This window comes from Chelonia mydas, chromosome 4, assembly GCF_015237465.2.
Source record: "Chelonia mydas isolate rCheMyd1 chromosome 4, rCheMyd1.pri.v2, whole genome shotgun sequence".
In the NCBI taxonomy this organism is placed as follows: domain Eukaryota; kingdom Metazoa; phylum Chordata; order Testudines; family Cheloniidae; genus Chelonia; species Chelonia mydas.
Window position 1 is genome coordinate 41867297 of NC_057852.1, and position 17506 is coordinate 41884802.

General features: G+C 39.8%; 1 protein-coding gene and 1 long non-coding RNA gene across 3 annotated transcripts in view; one reads left to right on the top strand and one right to left on the bottom strand.

Moving 5' to 3' along the window:
• Positions 1-532: 532 nt before the first annotated feature.
• Positions 533-17506, top strand: part of LOC119566094 — a 54711-nt gene continuing 37737 nt past the window's right edge. Inside the window, exons 1-3 of the long non-coding RNA XR_006290423.1 lie at positions 533-725; positions 958-1059; positions 14799-14853. This is a non-coding gene — a long non-coding RNA (uncharacterized LOC119566094). The remainder of the gene's footprint in view (positions 726-957; positions 1060-14798; positions 14854-17506) is intronic.
• Positions 7003-16677, bottom strand: IL21 (interleukin 21). 2 transcript variants are annotated; one of them, XM_043545491.1, is made up of 6 exons: positions 16537-16677; positions 16304-16394; positions 16149-16184; positions 11882-12025; positions 11320-11397; positions 7003-11196 (listed from the first exon to the last, which is right to left on the bottom strand). In XM_043545491.1, the coding sequence occupies exons 2-6, from the start codon at positions 16391-16393 to the stop codon at positions 11173-11175; spliced, it is 372 nt and encodes a 123-aa protein (XP_043401426.1). In that variant the 5' UTR covers position 16394; positions 16537-16677; the 3' UTR covers positions 7003-11172. The 2 variants fall into 2 exon arrangements, with proteins under 2 accessions (XP_043401426.1, XP_043401425.1); XM_043545490.1 differs by lacking the exon at positions 16537-16677 and having other exon boundaries at positions 16304-16522.

A 17506-nucleotide genomic window follows, 5' to 3' on the forward strand; every position in this document is an offset into this window, starting at 1 on the left:
TTAACACGTATAGGCCGTGTATAGACTTAACACGTATAGATCTGTTAAGTGATAAGATTCCATTTCTACACGTGCCCATTCCTGAGTATAACTAAACTTTCAATTTCCACTACTGTGAAAATCTTTGGCATTTTTTTCTTTATGAATTGCAGCCCATTGTTTGATTTCCCCCCTTCCTCCCCCGTCCCCCTTCAGGTGTACCATCCCTTCCTAGGATTGATACTGTGTGACTGATCACAATATGACTTTTGGAGTCCAGAAATGAAGCAATGTTATTTCAAGATACCTTGAGTAATAGTTCACCATGAGTCTCCTGCTGCTTGTGAAGAAGCCTGCAGCCAGAATTTACTGTTGTCAGGTGATGCATGATGGGGTGGACTGCGCCTTGAGGCCCCTTGCTGGAGGCCTTGCAGCCCTGCCACACCCTGTTCCCGAACAGGGCCGTGGAGAGGGTTCTCCAAGCTGCCTAGAATGGCTGTGTGGGATGCAGCCAAACAGAAAGGGCTGCAGGAAGCAGCCAATCAGGTCCCAGCAGGCTAGTATAAAAGGAGCTGCAGGGCCACAGTGAATGCAATTTCTTGCTGGAGCTGGTGGAATGTGGATGGTGTGCCTGGCTGGCTGAGGGAGCTACAGGACCTCGGACAGAGCAGTGCTGGTAGAGACTGGGGGAAGTGAGAAGGAATTCACGGCTGGCTGCTGGGAATCAATCAGGACAAGGCTCTGAGGTAAGGGTGAAGAATGGGCCACCGCTCTATAGCAGAGCAGGGACAACTTGAGAGAATCCAGAAGGGGCTGAGAGACCGTTTGAACCAGGGTACTGCGATAGCCCCTGCTGGACTGATTGAGGAGCAAGCTGAGGAACAGGGCTGCAGATAAAGAGACATTACAGAGGGTACTGAGAGAGGTCTCTGTTGGACTTGTACCTGGGAAGGGGTTTGCTTTTTATTTCACATACAGACTGTGTGGGACTCAGCCAGAGGGCTAAGTTGCTGGAGACTCACCGCAAGGCAGAGAGAAAGTGCAGACACACGCAGTAAGAGAAGGGGACACTCGCGAGAGGTGAGTGCCAGCTGTTACATGATGCATGCCTCCTTTTGCTAATTTCAGCGCTGCAGATACTGCTGTATGATGTTTAGGCACTTTTCTTGATTCTCCTTGCACTTGCACCAGTTTTACACCAATTTAACTCCCATTGATTGAATGGTATTACCACTAATTGAATTGAGAGGAAAAGGCAGCCCATTGTTGTCTGGAAAATACTTGCCAAAAAGATGAACGCTCCTACTTAGTATTAACGTGTCTCAATTCCCAACTGTCCTATAAGAATTCTTTTTAATATCTCATTGCTTTTTTATTTTTCCCTTGTTGTTTTCTCCATCACCATCTCTTAATCTCCCGGTCCACTAATCTTATAGACTAACTAGAGTATTGTTATCCTGTGATGTGATGTTATATGATATGGGCTTTGCAGTCACTAAATTTAGGTTACCTAACACTTTCCCTAATAAGAAAAGAGTACTTGTGGCACCTTAGAGACTAACCAATTTATTTGAGCATAAGCTTTCATGAGCTACAGCTCACGTAGCTCACGAAAGCTTATGCTCAAATAAATTGGTTAGTCTCTAAGGTGCCACAAGTACTCCTTTTCTTTTTGCGAACACAGACTAACACGGCTGTTACTCTGAAAATTTCCCTAATAAAAGCTTCTTCCAACCTTCACTGTGAGAAGTACTCACTTGTTTACAGCGGGCCTTTTGTATTCAGAATGCCCCCAGCATGCAAGCAGAATGCCCCCAGGGTTTAGAATTGCCTTTCTTTTGTCCTGTGAAATTTCATTCAGTATTTGCCAAGATACAAAGTGTTAAATTTTGCCATTTTCCCACTCTTGTTTCTGTTACTCAGGAAAATTTTGGCAGCAAGTCAGAACAATAAATGTACTGTTCTGAGGTTGGTCTCAGCAACAGCAACATGCACTACACTGCAAGCTACCAGAGCAGGTGTAATAGGCTACCTCCACCACATGGCCCCAGTGCACTACATGGGGCAGGAGGAGAGAGAGAACCAGGCTGGGCTTCTCACTCCTGTTAAACCCCCAGAGTCTGGCCCTAGTGATCCCAATCACCATTAATACATTATTATTTGTATTACCATACCATCTAGGGGCTCTAGTCATGGCCCAAGACCCCATTATGCTAGGCGCTGTACAAACACAAAACAAAAAGATGGTCCCTGCCCCAGGCCACACTCCCCTTAGCCACCCAGGGAGTCTGAATATAATTCCAGGAGCCCCTCTCATACACATCCTTTTCCCCAAAACACAATGTGGGGCAGGAGCACCCTGGAATGAGGGGCTAGAGCAGAGGTGGGCAAACTACAGCCCGCAGGCCACATCTGGCCCGAGGGACCATCCTGCCCGGCCCCTGAGCTCTTGGCCAAGGAGGCTAGCCCCCGGGCCCTCCCTGCTGTTCCCCCTCCCCTGCAGCCTCAGCTTGCCACATCGCCTGCGCTCTGGCCCGCTGCTCCTGCTGAGCAGCGCGGACGTTGTGGCTGGCTCTGGCCGGGCTATGGGGCTGCGAGCTCCTGCTGCTCTGAGCAGCATGGTAAGGGGGGTTGGGTAAGGGGCAGGAGGTCTCGGGGGGGCAGTCAGGGGATGGGGAGCAGAGGGTGGTTGGATGGGGTGGAGGTTCTGGGGTGGGCAGTTGGGGATGGGGAATGGGGGGGGTTGGATAGGCGTGGGAATCCCGGGGGAGGCTGTCGGGGTGGGGGTGTGGATAGGGGTTGGGGCAGTTAAGGGACAGGGAGAAGGGGGGGATTGGATAGGGGGTGTGGATAGGGATTGGGGCAGTCAGGGGACAGGGAGCAGGGGGGGTTAGATAGAGGGTGGGGTCCCAGGAGGGGGTGGTCAGGAGACCAGGAGCAGGGGTGTGTGGATGGGTCGAGGGTTCTGAGGGGAGCATTCAGGGGGTAGGAAGTGGGAGGGGGCGGATAGGGGGCCAGGCTGTTTGGGAAGGCACAGCCTTCCCTACCCGGCCCTCCATACAGTTTCGCAACGCCAGTGTGGCCCTCAGGCCAAAATGTTTACCCACCCCTGGAATAGAGCCAGGCCAGGCTGAACTCCTCAAAACCACCCTCCAGAACCAGCACCTGGACCCCGTTGTCCATCCTGTTCACATGCTGAGGGGCTACCTGATCACCATACGTGGGGCTGGGAAAGAATTCTCCCCCAGATCAGATTGGCAGTGACAATGGGTTTTTCCATCTTCCTCTGCAGCGTATGGATGTGGGTCAGTTGTCAGGATTATATTGATAAGTCTCACCTAACCATTTCCCTGCTGTTGTGTGGGCCTTGGGCATGGGTGCACCTTGATGCCTCCTGTTCTCTGCCTGTGGCACATAGTCTCCTGTGACTAGTAATAATTTGGTCTTATTTCCATTGTTGAGTTTGCTGTGCAGGTGCTGGGTGGTGTTGGTGGCCTGTGATAGACAGAAGGTCAGACTAGATGGTCTGGTGGTCCCTTCGGGCCTGAAACTCCATAACTCAGTCTTCCCCCTCTGAGATAATGGCCTTCTCCTGCTGCCCGCTAGTGTGGTTAGTCTTCTAGCACAGGAGGTAGCATTCTGTGCTGCAAAGCTGAGAGTTCAGGATTCAAACACAGATGATGATACATAGTGGGTGAGGGATTGATAGTTACACATAATAGGATTTGGTTTTACCTATTTCCTTACCAACCAACCCCCACCCACCCCCAAAAAACCACCCAAACTAGAAAATTTTTAAAAAGTTAAAAGAACGTTAGGTTGCAAAGTCAAGTGTTGCAAAGTTAGGAAATGCCAAATTCTGTTTGTGCAGCCTCAGTTCAACCCCATTATGGGTATGTGTTATGATAGTCTAATTACCTGAGAGCATACTATTACTTCAGCACTCGGCTTCATTCAGTGCCCAGGATGGTCACCGTACAGGATGGAATTGAGATTTCACAGGCCTTCTTAAATTTGACATTTCCTAACTTTGAGTGCTTGACTGTGCAACCTAAATAAGATTATTTTTAACATAGTATGTGTCTGTCTCACACACACACACACAAATTTTACCACCCATTAATTGTATTTAATTTAGTGTATGCTTCTCAAGTATTATGACATGAGGATGGGTCTTTCAGATCAGCATCTCTCTGCTAACACTTTTTGTACTGTACACCCTGTATATCAACAGGTACCAGTATGAGAACACCCAGAGCATTTCTTTGGGCTGGAAAGTCATTTGGACATGACATTCTCCTGTCATTTTTACATCCAATGGTGAGGGGAGCATGAGCAGCAGTGGCAGAGCAAGGGCTGGAGGTGGCTTCTATGATCACAGATCTTGTAGAGTTGTGTAAGTGGGTCTATAACACCGCCAGGGAGGGAAGGAGTCCAAAAGGATAGTTTCCTGAAGGTCGGGAGCTTCAGGGGCTGTAACTTGATTATTGGAGTTAACATGATATTTTCCTTGGATTGGCTGAGACGGTGCCTTTCTCCTCTGTCACTGTTGTGTTGGGGCTTTTCACCCCTTTAGTTGCCCCTCAGAGCAACCCTGTCAAGTTGTCAGTGAATAATAATTTTTAAATAATAAATACAAGTGTTTAATTTTAATTTGTATTTATGCTTCAGCTTCATTAGGACGTAAAGGCACCTAAATGTCTAATAGTCAAATTACTATTTTAATTATTTTACTGACTTGTATATCCTGTCTATTGCATAGTAAAGAAACTGATACTGTAATGGGGGAGAGAAGTAGAAAACGAAAAGAACTTTTTGTTAAAAATCAAAATATTGTGTATGAAAAAGTAGGTGATCCATATTCATCAAATATGCAAATGAATGCATTGCATTATTTGCATTAAATATCCATGTTTCTGGAGCTTTCGTCTTAAGAGGTATGATGAGGGAAACCAGCAGCAGAAGATCAGAAATGAGATCTGATTAACAAAAGCAAATTAGTGCCCAAGCTAAACCCTCATAAATGTTCGGAGGAATTTCACAGTGCTGCCAACAACCTGGCCCTTTGCAGCTGGACGAAAATAGAAGATAATGGCCAAGAAAAGCAAAGAGCAAGGAAATAGCATGATGGATACAGTAGAAAACATTTAGACTCACAGACCTTCTTTAGATTATAGCTCTGATATTTAATAGAGGTAGAGTAGGAGATTGAAAGAAGATTAGGAGAAGGAAGGATTGTAAAAATAAGTAGGAGAGAGAGATTCAAAGTGAACCTCTTAGAGAGCAGTCTAATGCTGAATTAATGGATGAAGCCTTAAGAGCTCAGGCCATCTTTTATTTCCTTATGACGGATAAAGAAGCCATGTAAGATTTGTTTGTTTCTGTTTTAGAGAATCAGCCCCTAACTAACCTGAAAGACACTCTAATGCAGGGATAGCCAACCTGAGCCTGAGAAGGAGCCAGAATTTACCAATGTGCATTGCCAAAGAGCCACAATAACGCATCAGTAGACCCCTGTCAGCTCCCCCACTCCCACCCCCAGTGTCTCCCATCCGCCACAGCAGCACTGCCGATCGGCACCTAACCCTCCATCCATGTGCCTCCCACCCGCCGCAATCAGCTGTTTTGTGGTGTGCAGGAGGCTGGGGGGGTGGGGGCAGGAGGAGCAAGGGCGCGCAGACTCAGGGGAAGGGGCCAGAGCCTTGGGGGAAGGAGTGGAGTGGGGCTGGGGCCTGGGGCAGAGCCAGGGGTTGAGCAGTGAGCACCCCACAGCACATTGAAAAGTTGGCACCTGTAGCTCCAGCCCTGGAGTTGGCACCTGTACAAGGAGCCGCATATTAACCTCTGAAGAGCCGCATGTGGCTCCAGAGCCACAGGTTGGTCACCCCTGCTCTAATGACTGAAGAATTAGTGAAATGAGACCTCACGAGAGCCGTTTCTGATATTTCTAAAATAAAAAATGAGACTTTAAAATGTAACTAAGCTAAAAAGAATACGAAAACAAACAGAAAAGCACAAACCTAGCTTCAGGTCAATTTTAAAGTTATGGTTCTACTGGGAGCCAGATTAGAAAACAGTTACTGCCAAACCTTAATTGTGAAGGGTTTGATTTTGGTTTGTTGGTTTTAGGGAACCCTTTTCCTAAAGGGAAATGGTTCCTATTAGTTCTCAGATGTCCATAGCCTCTGTAACACACTGAGATTTGGGCAGCCTAATGACAGGGAACATTTAATTCAGATCAACTTTGTTTAAACTAGTCTGAAGTCTTAATATACACTAAATTGCAGAAGTCTCTTTAACAGAAGACGTTTGTTCATCTCACCTTTGTAAAGATACCTCAAAGATTTAAAAAGTCTTGAGAAGAGTGACTGAAATACCTACAAGTATGGTGGAACTTTGGTATGATCAGAGTTTGCAAATATTAGGATTTATTTACTCTGGAATGGAAAAGAATGAAGAAAGGGGCCTGCACTAATTTATTTACGATTATGAAGGGCATTGTGAAAACTGATCAATCCCTCCTTTTTATCTTATATCATTAGTTTGATTAAATTAAAGGCAGTAAATTAAGAACAAATAAAAGAAAATACTGCATTACACAGCATATTGTCATCTTGTGAACTTCACTGCTTCATTGTGGCAGTAAATAGAGTCAAATGCTTTGGCTAACTAATGACCACAAAAAACAGTGATCGTATTAGCAGTCAACAAATCTGATACATCAGGGCATACATAAAGGAACTACCTGATAGGGTGAGGAAGGCATTCCTCCTACTGTATGGCAGTGGATAACTAATTCTGTAAAATGCAGGAGGATGGTGGTTTACCTTCCTTGAATGCATCAGGTACTGATCACTTATTCAGGAAAGATATTCAGTGGGAGAGGTCAGTGGCCTGATCTAATATGGTAAATCCTATGACTACATAGGTTAAAGAATAGCCTCCATAGATGGCTTATCTTGGCCCGCAGAAGTAAGGTACACATGCTACAAGTTTTTAGTAGATGACAAGAAACAATCATATCAGCTGAACAGTATTTAATGTAATATTCTTTTAAATAAATTTGGTGACTTTATATATAAATATACAACATGGTTCTCAGTATCAGCTTTTCATGAATAGGCAATAAATAATCATTAAATTAAATCAGACAATTGATATAAAAATAGAATCTCTTTTAAAATGTAACTACTATACAGGAGTTATATAAACCATGCTAAAACACATAGAGGTGTCTGAAAAGGACACCTATATCTAAAATCATAAATAGGTTGTTAATCCTCCCTAGGAGGTAATGAGCCTCTGTGACTTGCTTTAAGCACTCAGACAGCTATAGGAACTTTCACCCTGTTTTGCAGTAGATGGTGCTGCAAAGGCTGTTAATACACAGACAGTTCAGTTTATAATTGTGACTACATTAAGACTGGCTACACATCTCAAAAACTTCACAGATCAACTCTTCCTACATCCTAACTTCTTCATAGGCTTTCTTCTTTTTTCTTCTGATGATGATGCCAGAAGGAGAGAGACACATTTATGTTGAACGTTGATTTTGCTGTTCTCAGTTTAGGATTCAGCTAATGTATCCTAGTCCAGTACACTCCATTTCTCAAATCCTGGTGAGAACTGTGCACATATATTAACCTGCCCTACACTTTCAGTGACCCTTTGACCAGTAGCTTTTGAGGTGAGTGCAAGCCTAAGTAAAATAAATAAATGACACTAGAAGAGAAGTGAAAGGCTATAAAAACTAGGATTCTTAAATAAATTTTGCACAATTAAGCTTTTTAAATAATCTAGTTAACCAATGGCCTGTGAGATGGAAACACAGTGGAAACTTCTCTTTAAGGGTGAAACTCACTTTTTGTAAAGTAGCTCACACGAGGCCCAGGTACCACTTAAATTCTACATAAGGCTTATTTTGAGGGCTTAAATATAATTTAAGTAGTTCACAGTCCTTGTGCTAGAACTGCATAGAAGTGAATTTTACCCTATAATCAGGTTTCATTGTATATAATGTAGTAACTCATTATTCCTAGACAGTATTAGCCAGGCAGGATGTAGCTTATTAATTCTTCATGGTGTTAAAATACTTAATTTTTTTAAATTGTCCTTTATTATAGTTTACTAAGATTTTTATAAAGGATCTTAAGGTGGTAAAATATATCCTTTTAAATGTTTTATAATAAATTAAGTACAATTTAAATACAACTACAGTTTCACACTAAGTCTGCTCGGCTACTCAATTTGAAAAATGGAGCAACTCATCCAAAGCATATACAGGTACAGTGCTTACCATCCCACACATTCTCTCACATAACAAAAACAAATCATATTTCATTGCAGACAGGAATCACTAATTAGCTTATGACATTCTGGTGAATATTGCTTCTCTAGAGCAGCCTTGCAAAACTGTCATAAAATTTACCACTCCAGGGACAAAATCTACTTGCCCACTATTTTACCTTGATTATTGGTGAATATGGAAAAACTATTTTTCTTGCCAATCCAAAAAATTATTCTCCCCAGGAAAGTGGGCAAGTAGAATTTTGTAAGGATACTCTAGAGTATTGACTGCACTCTTGAATGCGCACAGCAAATTACTGGAAAAGGCATTTACAAATATTTTTTTAAAACTACTGTACACTTTGGGTGAATATTTGGGCCCAGTCCTGAAGTCAGTGGGATTTCTGATGATGGAGGGCTTTTGGGATCTGTCCCTTCATCTATAAGCCTAGTATAATTTAGTAAAAGGAGAACTTGCTTTAGGTGAAATACATTGTTAATAGATTGTTCTAAAATATAAATGAATTCTGTTACATTTAATAAAAAAAATTTAAAACTTCTAATAGTAGAAATATCAGCTGACACTTTGAGATTTAAGGACTGCCTTTAATATTCTCCAGTCATCTGGAGAATATTTGTCCTGATTTTCTTTAACTATTATAACTGCAAATCTCTCAGCCACGGCAATAGCTTTGCATATTGATTACCAGTAGGTCAGTTAAAGAACTTTGTGCATAACAAAGTAATAGAGACTAGAATAAAGGGGTGCCCAAGGGCATTTAAAAGTTCTTATTAGCTACCATTAATTTTTAGAATATTAATACTCAGGCAGTAAAATGGAAACACTGATTTAGAAGGGAACAATCATTTTCTGAAATAAAGCAAAAATATCTAAATCAAATTTAAAATGTCATCAGCCAAAAAGCAGTGATGATGCAAGAGCAACTTTATCCTCTGACTGACAATCTTTTTCCCTGTTCAGATACATGTATTTAAAGTGATGCACATTCCAGGAAGATGCAGGGCACTTGGAAATGGACATTGAAAGATTCTTTGCTCACCAATTTCTCTTTACCAGAGCTTAGTGTGATAGTGGTAGAAATGAACTTATGTGTCTAATGGTACCTCTCTCTCATAACAGCTAATCCTATAGTCATTTTCCAATGTACTAAAATGTGTGAAATACACTTAGAAATAGGTTTATTTTCAGTTTCCTTCACCTGCAAAACATCCCTGCGAAGTAGGAATTAAATGGGAGGAAGCTGTTTGTGGGAGTCAGGAGCTGTATTCTAGGCTCTGCTACAGACCTCCTGTGTGGTCTTGGGCAAGTTGTTTGCACCTCGCTTTCCTCATCTAGGGATGAGACCTACCTCACAGGGTGTTTTTTGAGGCTATAGGAATTGATGCTTGTAAAGCATGTTAAGTTCCTCAAATGGAAGGTTCTATAGAAGTGCCCAATATTATTTTAAGTAAACTATGGTGACATATAACTAAGCAGCTCAAACCTAGTTTTTAAGTAGAATGGTATTTACTTTTATTTTATGAAGGCATAAATGCTACCTTCAGTCGTAGGCCTGGTCTACCGTTAAAAATTAGATCGACCTACCAATGTTGCGCAGGGCTGTGACCTAAACCCCAGTGCTATGCTGCACAGGGCTATGTTGGCAGACACATTTTTCTGTCGACTGAGCTACCGCCTCTCAGAGAGGTAAATTAACAGAAAAACTCCAAGCCAACAATGTAGGAAGTGTCTTACACTGCAGCGGCACAGCTGCAGAGTTCTACACCCAGGTTCAGAACTTGTACAATAAAAATTCACATTATATATCTTTGCTTTTTTTTAAAAATTGCAATTAAAATTGAGACCACAAATATAATTGAATGGTAAATAGGAGAAGTAGTGTTCTGGAACATGACTAAGAATACAAAAACATTAAAATATTGCCCTTCTAAGCAGACAATATGCTTTTGAGGTGCACAGAGTCCAGCAATCTTTAATTATTGCTTGATGATGTGCAAGGGGATGAAGGCCAACCAAACCAATTATGTTTAAACAAGTGCCTCTGCTGTATTTTTGATGTTAACGTGTATGAGTGTTGGCGCTTACAATCAGAAAGGTGCCTGACTTCGAGCTCCTGAAATATTACTCTGTATATCCAAGAGATTTTAGATTTTCACTTCTTAAAATTTAAGGCTCAATGCAGCTCGTTTTAAAGTCAATGGCAACACCCCCATTGTCTTCAGTAGGGAAAAGGATCAGGGCCATTTTATACAGTTTGGGTTGTAAATGTATTTCCAGTAATTTTAAAATAATGAATATCAAAATATTAGTCTCTATACAACATAAATATTTCAACATGTACTTTTGATAAAAGTAAAATACAGTATATTTATCAGTAGTTGACTAGCAAAAAGCTCCAAATACCCATAAATAAAATTGTGTGTGTGTGATAATGAAAATAAACAAATTGGTCCAGATAAAATCATAATCAAACTCTCTTGCGATTTCAGAAATTCTAATTAGCTTTTCTTCTTTGCCTTTTTTCCTTTCTTTTTTTTTAAAGGTTCAAATAAGTCTGTTTATTTAATTTGGAATCAAACAAGAACAAGGCTGCTACTCATGGTATTTCTAAACCAGCTAAAGTTGGGGAATACTTGAAATCTCATGAGAGAACCTTTTCCTGAGAAATTTTGAGCCTAATTTCCAGCATGAGGGGAGGTTCAGATAAGCTTTGAATAACTATCCAACTCATCTAAACATTTTGAGGAAGGTCCATCACTAATGTACCCAACATACAACACATCATAATGTTCAATACACAATATTTACATTTTCATTGTTGTCTTACATAATATAGTGTCTGCTTTAAATAGTGGATGTCCAGTAGTCTTCATATCCATTGTGTCCTAAATGTGAAGTTTTATGATTCGCTGTGAAAACAACGTATTGTTAAAAATGTTGTAAAATAATGGATATTACAATGTTCTAAAAGACTTCGGCAAAATGAAAGGCAAAATGCCAAAAACTTATAATGAACAATGAATGTTAATTACCTCCTGTAGCAGTGATAGAAAGCTGTCCAAAAATTGTCTGGGGGCTTCTTTAGCATAAGATTCACATGGAGAACAATTCTGGAAGACAAAGAAAAGGGCTTCTTATCAGACATGCTGGATTTGAAAAGTGTATGATAACAAATAATAATTTGAGATCATTGAATGAAAAATATGTGAGATACTAAAAGTGGGTAAGTAGTGTTATCTTCTTGTAACGGATGGGAAAATGGAGGTATAGAAAGATTAGGTAGTAACAAAGTAAACCAGTGGCAGTCAGAAGAAGCACCTACATCCATTGATTCCTATTCCTTTACACTAATCAGGAAACAACCTGACCTCCATATTACACATTTCCCATTATCTAGCTACATGTAAACAGTTGATTAGTAGGACCAGAAGGAGTGTGATCTTAGAAAGAATTACTAAGTATATTTACATCTTTCACTCTTAGTAAAACTTAAAGAAGAATCTGTACTTCTACCAAGCTTTACAGTTAGGACATAATAAACTATGCAAAATATGGTGCAATTATTAAGTTAGGGAACATGTCAAACAATCCTACCATGTCAGTAATGGTGTGTGTAATAATTGGTCTCCTCAGCCTCGTAATCATGACTTCAAAACTACGAGATGATTGGCTGTTTGCTGGTTCTAAGTGTAAGCTTGCATTCTGGAAGCAGTTGAACGCAGAAGACAGGCATTTACTCTGGAAGACAAACACTGAAAGTAATTAAATTACTGCCAAATATTTCTAGAAAGTAAACTAACACTTTTTTACATTTGCTTGTTTTTTTCTATGATTCCACATGCAGAGTTCTCTCATTCTAACAAATTAATGAGATCTAACTCATGTCTTCTTTAAAGTTTACTTATTTTGATTTATACACATCCACTATAAAAGAGCCTGTACCCCTTATTCTGGCTGCCTCTTGACAAATTTTAAACATATATTTTTAAAATAGACAACTCATAAAATCTCTCTTTGGCCATTAATCAACACATTGACAAACAAGAATTTAATCCAGAAATGAATCTTGCTATATCTAGTGGGTTTTTTTGACATACATAAGTAGAAATGTTTTCTTCTCATAAGTAATGAATGCCTTACTGAAGTCTTCGTTTTGTGTATATATAAATACGCATTTTGATCCTCCATGCCATTTCTAACGTCACATTTAATAATACTTAGAACTTACATAGGGCTTTATATTTTCAGAGCACTGTACAAATCTTAAATATTCCCATTAAACAGATGAAGGAATGGAGATGGAGAAATTAAGTGCATTGCTTAAGGGCAATGCTGGGAGTTAGGGGCAAAGGTGGGACAAGAACTCAGGGAATTCTGGCTCCCAGATTTCCTTCATCCTATTAAATCACAATGCTGTTATTTCAGCTTTAAACTCAGATGCACCTTAAACCATAGGACAGATAATCGAGCAACAATTGTATCTACTGTGAGAAAATTATCTCATTTTTCTTTATGCTTTGGTCTCATGGCATAAATTTTCCTAGTTGCACTTATACCCAGAGCAAAAGTTGCCTATTTTTTCCCCACTCGTATTGCTATGGTTCGTTAATTTTATTAATACCGGCAGCATGACACTTTGACCCATCCAGAATCTCCCATCCTGCACAGTGGTCATTTTCCTTCCTATGCATAGCTGTGGAAACTACCGCTGAAACTAGCTACTCAATGGAGAGAGAGCAGCATTGTTTACTGTAGCCAATTTCTAACCTGCTTTGCACTTTCCAAAGAAAAAAACGCTCAGAAATGCTGATTATGCACATCAAGGAAGAGATAAAACCGTCATCTTTGTTTTGCATACCAACTGCTACCCAAACTCAATCTCATCCGGTACACAAAGTGTCAATGTATTTGCTTCTCATGCAAGGACCAGATGATGTTCTCACTGTGTATTTCTTATAGAACATTTTTAACAGAAACCCTTTATGTCAGTCAGATATAGCATTATATTTTCCTTAAAAACCACACATTCATGTTTGTCTCAGGCTTTTTACTGTAACCAGTCTAACTTACTGGAAAAAAAAAAACATTCATTTTAAAGAGCTCAATTTTCCAGCTGAAACTGAAAACATTTTTTGTCTCATCTGTGATGAGCTGAGAAACCAGCATTTCTCGTATAGGCACAGCTTTTTTTTTTTTTTTTTTTTTTTTTGCTGACTTAACAATTACCTCTAGATTGGCTAACCGTCAAATAAACACAAGGATTCTGCCTGTAGACTATTCATGCATAGCTAAGAATACTGATTGATAGATGTTAAAGTTTGCCCCAAAGTCATGGGAAGCTGGTGACATCTGAGAACGGGTAAGCAGACGTGCACAGTTGCCATATCAGAAGTAATTTACAGCAATGGGTAAAGGGTATTTTACGTCTGACTCAAAATAATGTTGCTGCTTACCCTGAAGAACCTTCACTTCCTGAGCTAGGAACCATGGTGCCAGAGTCTCAGCTAGCGCAAATCAGCGTAGTGCCATTGGTTTCAGTAGAGTTATGTCTATTCTTACTAGCTAAGGATCTGACCACATTCCTCTTTGCAGTTGAACTAATTTTGCCTCAAGATTATCAACTTCAGTATATTTTCTTCTCTTTGTTGATGTTGTCATTTGTTTAAACTTGTCCTCACCCACTACTGTGAACTGGTGAACACACAAGAATTGTGTGGGGTTGCATTGGGGCTAACACTCAGTCCACTCACAGGAAGCTCCAAGGAAGTCAAAACCGACTGTGACAAACCACTGAATTTTGGGTCATGTGTAAGGCAATCTTCTTCCTGTATGTACAGGACCAAATTCAGCCCTGGGATAAGCAGGTACAGTTTCATTGATTTCAGGGTAATTGCACTCAGTTACACTAGCCCTGACTTTGTCACATTTGATTTCATGGCTAACCTGTTGGAAAAGTATGTAATTCAATCAATACAAGTTTAACACAGATGATAGAGACCACAAACACCCAGTGCAATCGTTAGCATTTGAGATCTTTACTGACCGTGAAGTATGATTACTTTTAAGCCCTTTATCTGTGCACTAAGGGATTGCAGCAGTGACAAGTTTAATGTGTTCTGAGAAATGCTGAGCTCTTAATGAAATCAAAGGGTGTGTTCAGCCCTCACAGGATGAGACCCTAGAACTGTACTGTGAGTTGTAAGTGAACCACTATCTCTCTTCCTGAGCTTGGCTGACAATGTTGTTTTGAAAAAGTTATGATTAAGCAGTTAGTCACTAGCTATAGTCGCTTTATTTCTGGGATAGTGGCAAGTTTATCTCAGTGACACAACAGCTAATCATCCAATTATTTTCACTTTGACATGAAAATGTAGACATTCAAAGACATTTTAAAAATCCCCAACAATTTGAATGTCGTGGGATTTTGCATTGCATGTATTCCCAGCAGTGACATAGAGGAGGTCTGTGTGGGTCATGCATGCTTATAAAATTTGTTCTCTTTTCTTGAAAGTAACAGAAGCTAAGTAAAGACCATAAGGAGTGTAGCCAAAACAGTCCAAAACAAGGTGAGTTTTTCCTTTCTTTTGTTCTGCAGTAAGTTTACAAAGCTGAAAAAATAGCATAACAATTTATGCATGCTTTGGTGAATCACCATGCCTAATAATAATCTTTGTATACTAGTCAGAAAAATTGTTTTAAGTTTTCTGAAGTATTTGCTGTTGCTCAAATCTGTATATTGCAGTTAAAGCGAAAGCAGCTGATGCTTTAGCTAAGTGTTATATTAAAGAAGTACATGTTAGGTCTAAAACTTAGTTCTGCATTGGTGAATGTCAGAAGAAAGCACAAATGGAACTTATTCACCTTCTAAACTTTTGAAGCGTGTGGACTTTTTGTTCTTTACATTTAATTTTACTACATGTCCTGCAGTGAGATAATTTCCACTGGGTGCAGGCGTTCTCTGACTTATTTAAATGTTACTCTTATGTATAATAATAGTTCATGGAACTGAACAATGTAAATATACATACTGAAATGAGAATTTACAATGACTTATTCTTGTTGTTTTAATGAGGCACAATATAAAGAAAATTTGGTCCAATAGACTATAATAATTTTATCTCTATTTGCCTGGTAATGTAGTCCTTCCTCATAGACTTTAATGTCAGAAGGGACCATCATGATCATCTAATCTGACTTCCTGCACAAAGCAAGCCGGAGAACCTCACCCACCCACTCCTGTAAGAGACCCCCCTAATCTCTGGCTGAGTTACTGAAGTCCTCAAATGATGATTTAAACATGAGTAGTCTCTCAGAAGCCAGTAGGACTACTCGTGAGAAAGGGCTGCAAGGGCCTGTATGCCACTTTTGTTACTTCAGTTCAGTGACTAGTTTTTCATTAAGTACCTGATTCTGCAAGGTGCTGAGACCTTTCAATTCCTAGTGCACTTGATGTAAATTGAAGGTGTACAGCATCTTCACAGGACTGAGTCCTTGAAGAGTAGTACTGATTATCAAGCAGCTGTGTGAATGTCTGGAACAGGACTCAATTTCAAGTACAAGGAATACATCCAGCTACTATGGCAATGGGTGCTTTAGAAATATACATATTATAATAGTATTAATAATACAGTACTACAGCATACTGTAATATTAATCTGATATTTAAAACAGAAGTAAGAAGCAACTTCTATGTAAAGTATTTTCTGGTTTTTTTTAAATCTAGTGTTAAGAACAGTTTCAAATCTACTATTAAGAGAACCAGGTCATGTGTCAGAAAAAAAGCAGTTGTCACTTTTAAAGAGAATGAACCTATTTAAAATAAATTCAGTATATTCAGAAGGATATGTTAAAGCTGTCTTACCTCAAAGTCTTCTGGCATATTCAGAAGTTCAACATCCTAGAATAAAAAATTAAATTAGTATTTTTAGATACTCCCATTAGGTTTATTCTCAACAATACGTACTGAGAACATTTTATAGACAGACTTTTTTATATTGCCAAAAATACTGTGCTTACCTTAACTTTCACTATTTTTTTCAACTCATTGACTGTCTTTACAAGCTCCTTGTATCTTAACTTTGTTGGTGCAGCTGCACTCAGCAGCATACTGGAACAGAAGAAAAACAGACAGAAAACGATCATCCTCTCCATAGTGATGGGTTTAGTTTTAAAATACGCCCAGAGTAGAGTCAATGCTATCCAAGAAGTACACTTCACTTTAACTGTGCTCAGGTACACTGCATACCTACCTATTTATTGATCCTTACTGAAGATGTAAACCCACCCATTTCAGTTTGGAAAGCTTTGTAGAATGGATTAATGAGTAACCCGTTTTTCTTTTCCACTGGCTAGGTGTATGTGTGTGAGTTAGTGCGTAGGGGGCAGGGATTGATGGAGTGAATAAAAATATGCCCCATCTGCACATTGGACAGGAAAAAAAAAAGGTGAATTCCCATTTTCACTTTGAGTCAAGAAATGAACACAGTAAATAATAGGTACTTAGAAACCACAAGCCGAAGTAAACAAAGATGCTGCATTTTTTTCTGTCTCATACAGCATCTTACCTGTCCTATCGCACAAATGTGTGTTTGTAATAGCACTATAGAAATGAGTAAAGTGGCAGCACTTACTTCTCTTCATGACTCTTTATATATATATATATATATATATATATATACACACACACACACATTTACCCTAGCTTATTAGTTTCCTCTGGTTTTTGTGGAATACCATCTTTCAGATACTAGAATTATTTTGGCATTTTCAAAATAAGGAGTCATGGCTTGGTTTCTGTGGCTGAAAGTGTCAGTTCATTCAACATCTGACCTAGCTGAAGTATCCTGTAATTAATATATTAACTTCATGAGCACTGCCAAGTGTTTTAATTACACCCTAGAAAATATATCCACTGTGCTATGCTGCACAGCATAAGTCCCTGATCCTGCAATGAGCTCCAGGCAGGTAGACCCTTGCACCTGTGCAGAGCCCGATTGAAATCTGAGGTCCACCGACATGGAGTATATTGCAAGATCAAGGCCTAATATGCCACTGATTCCAAAGAAGCTTATTGTTGGATAACAGCAGCTGTGGTGGTTAAACACATTCAACTATATTATGGGAATACGGGTCATGGTTCCATTGTCGAGTTTAGTTTTGCACTTAAAGCAACCAATTTGTTGTGTATGAAGGATACTGTACTACTTATTATTTGAGTAC

Excerpts from the sequence above, each read along its gene's own strand:
- IL21 (XM_043545490.1), bottom strand. The coding sequence starts at position 16,438 with ATGGAGAGGATGATCGTTTTCTGTCTGTTTTTCTTCTGTTCCAGTATG. Across the intron at positions 16,185-16,303 it reads AAAAAATAGTGAAAGTTAAG|GATGTTGAACTTCTGAATAT; the intron begins GTAAGCACAGTA and ends TTTTTATTCTAG. Across the intron at positions 12,026-16,148 it reads ATATGCCAGAAGACTTTGAG|AGTAAATGCCTGTCTTCTGC; the intron begins GTAAGACAGCTT and ends TTTGTCTTCCAG.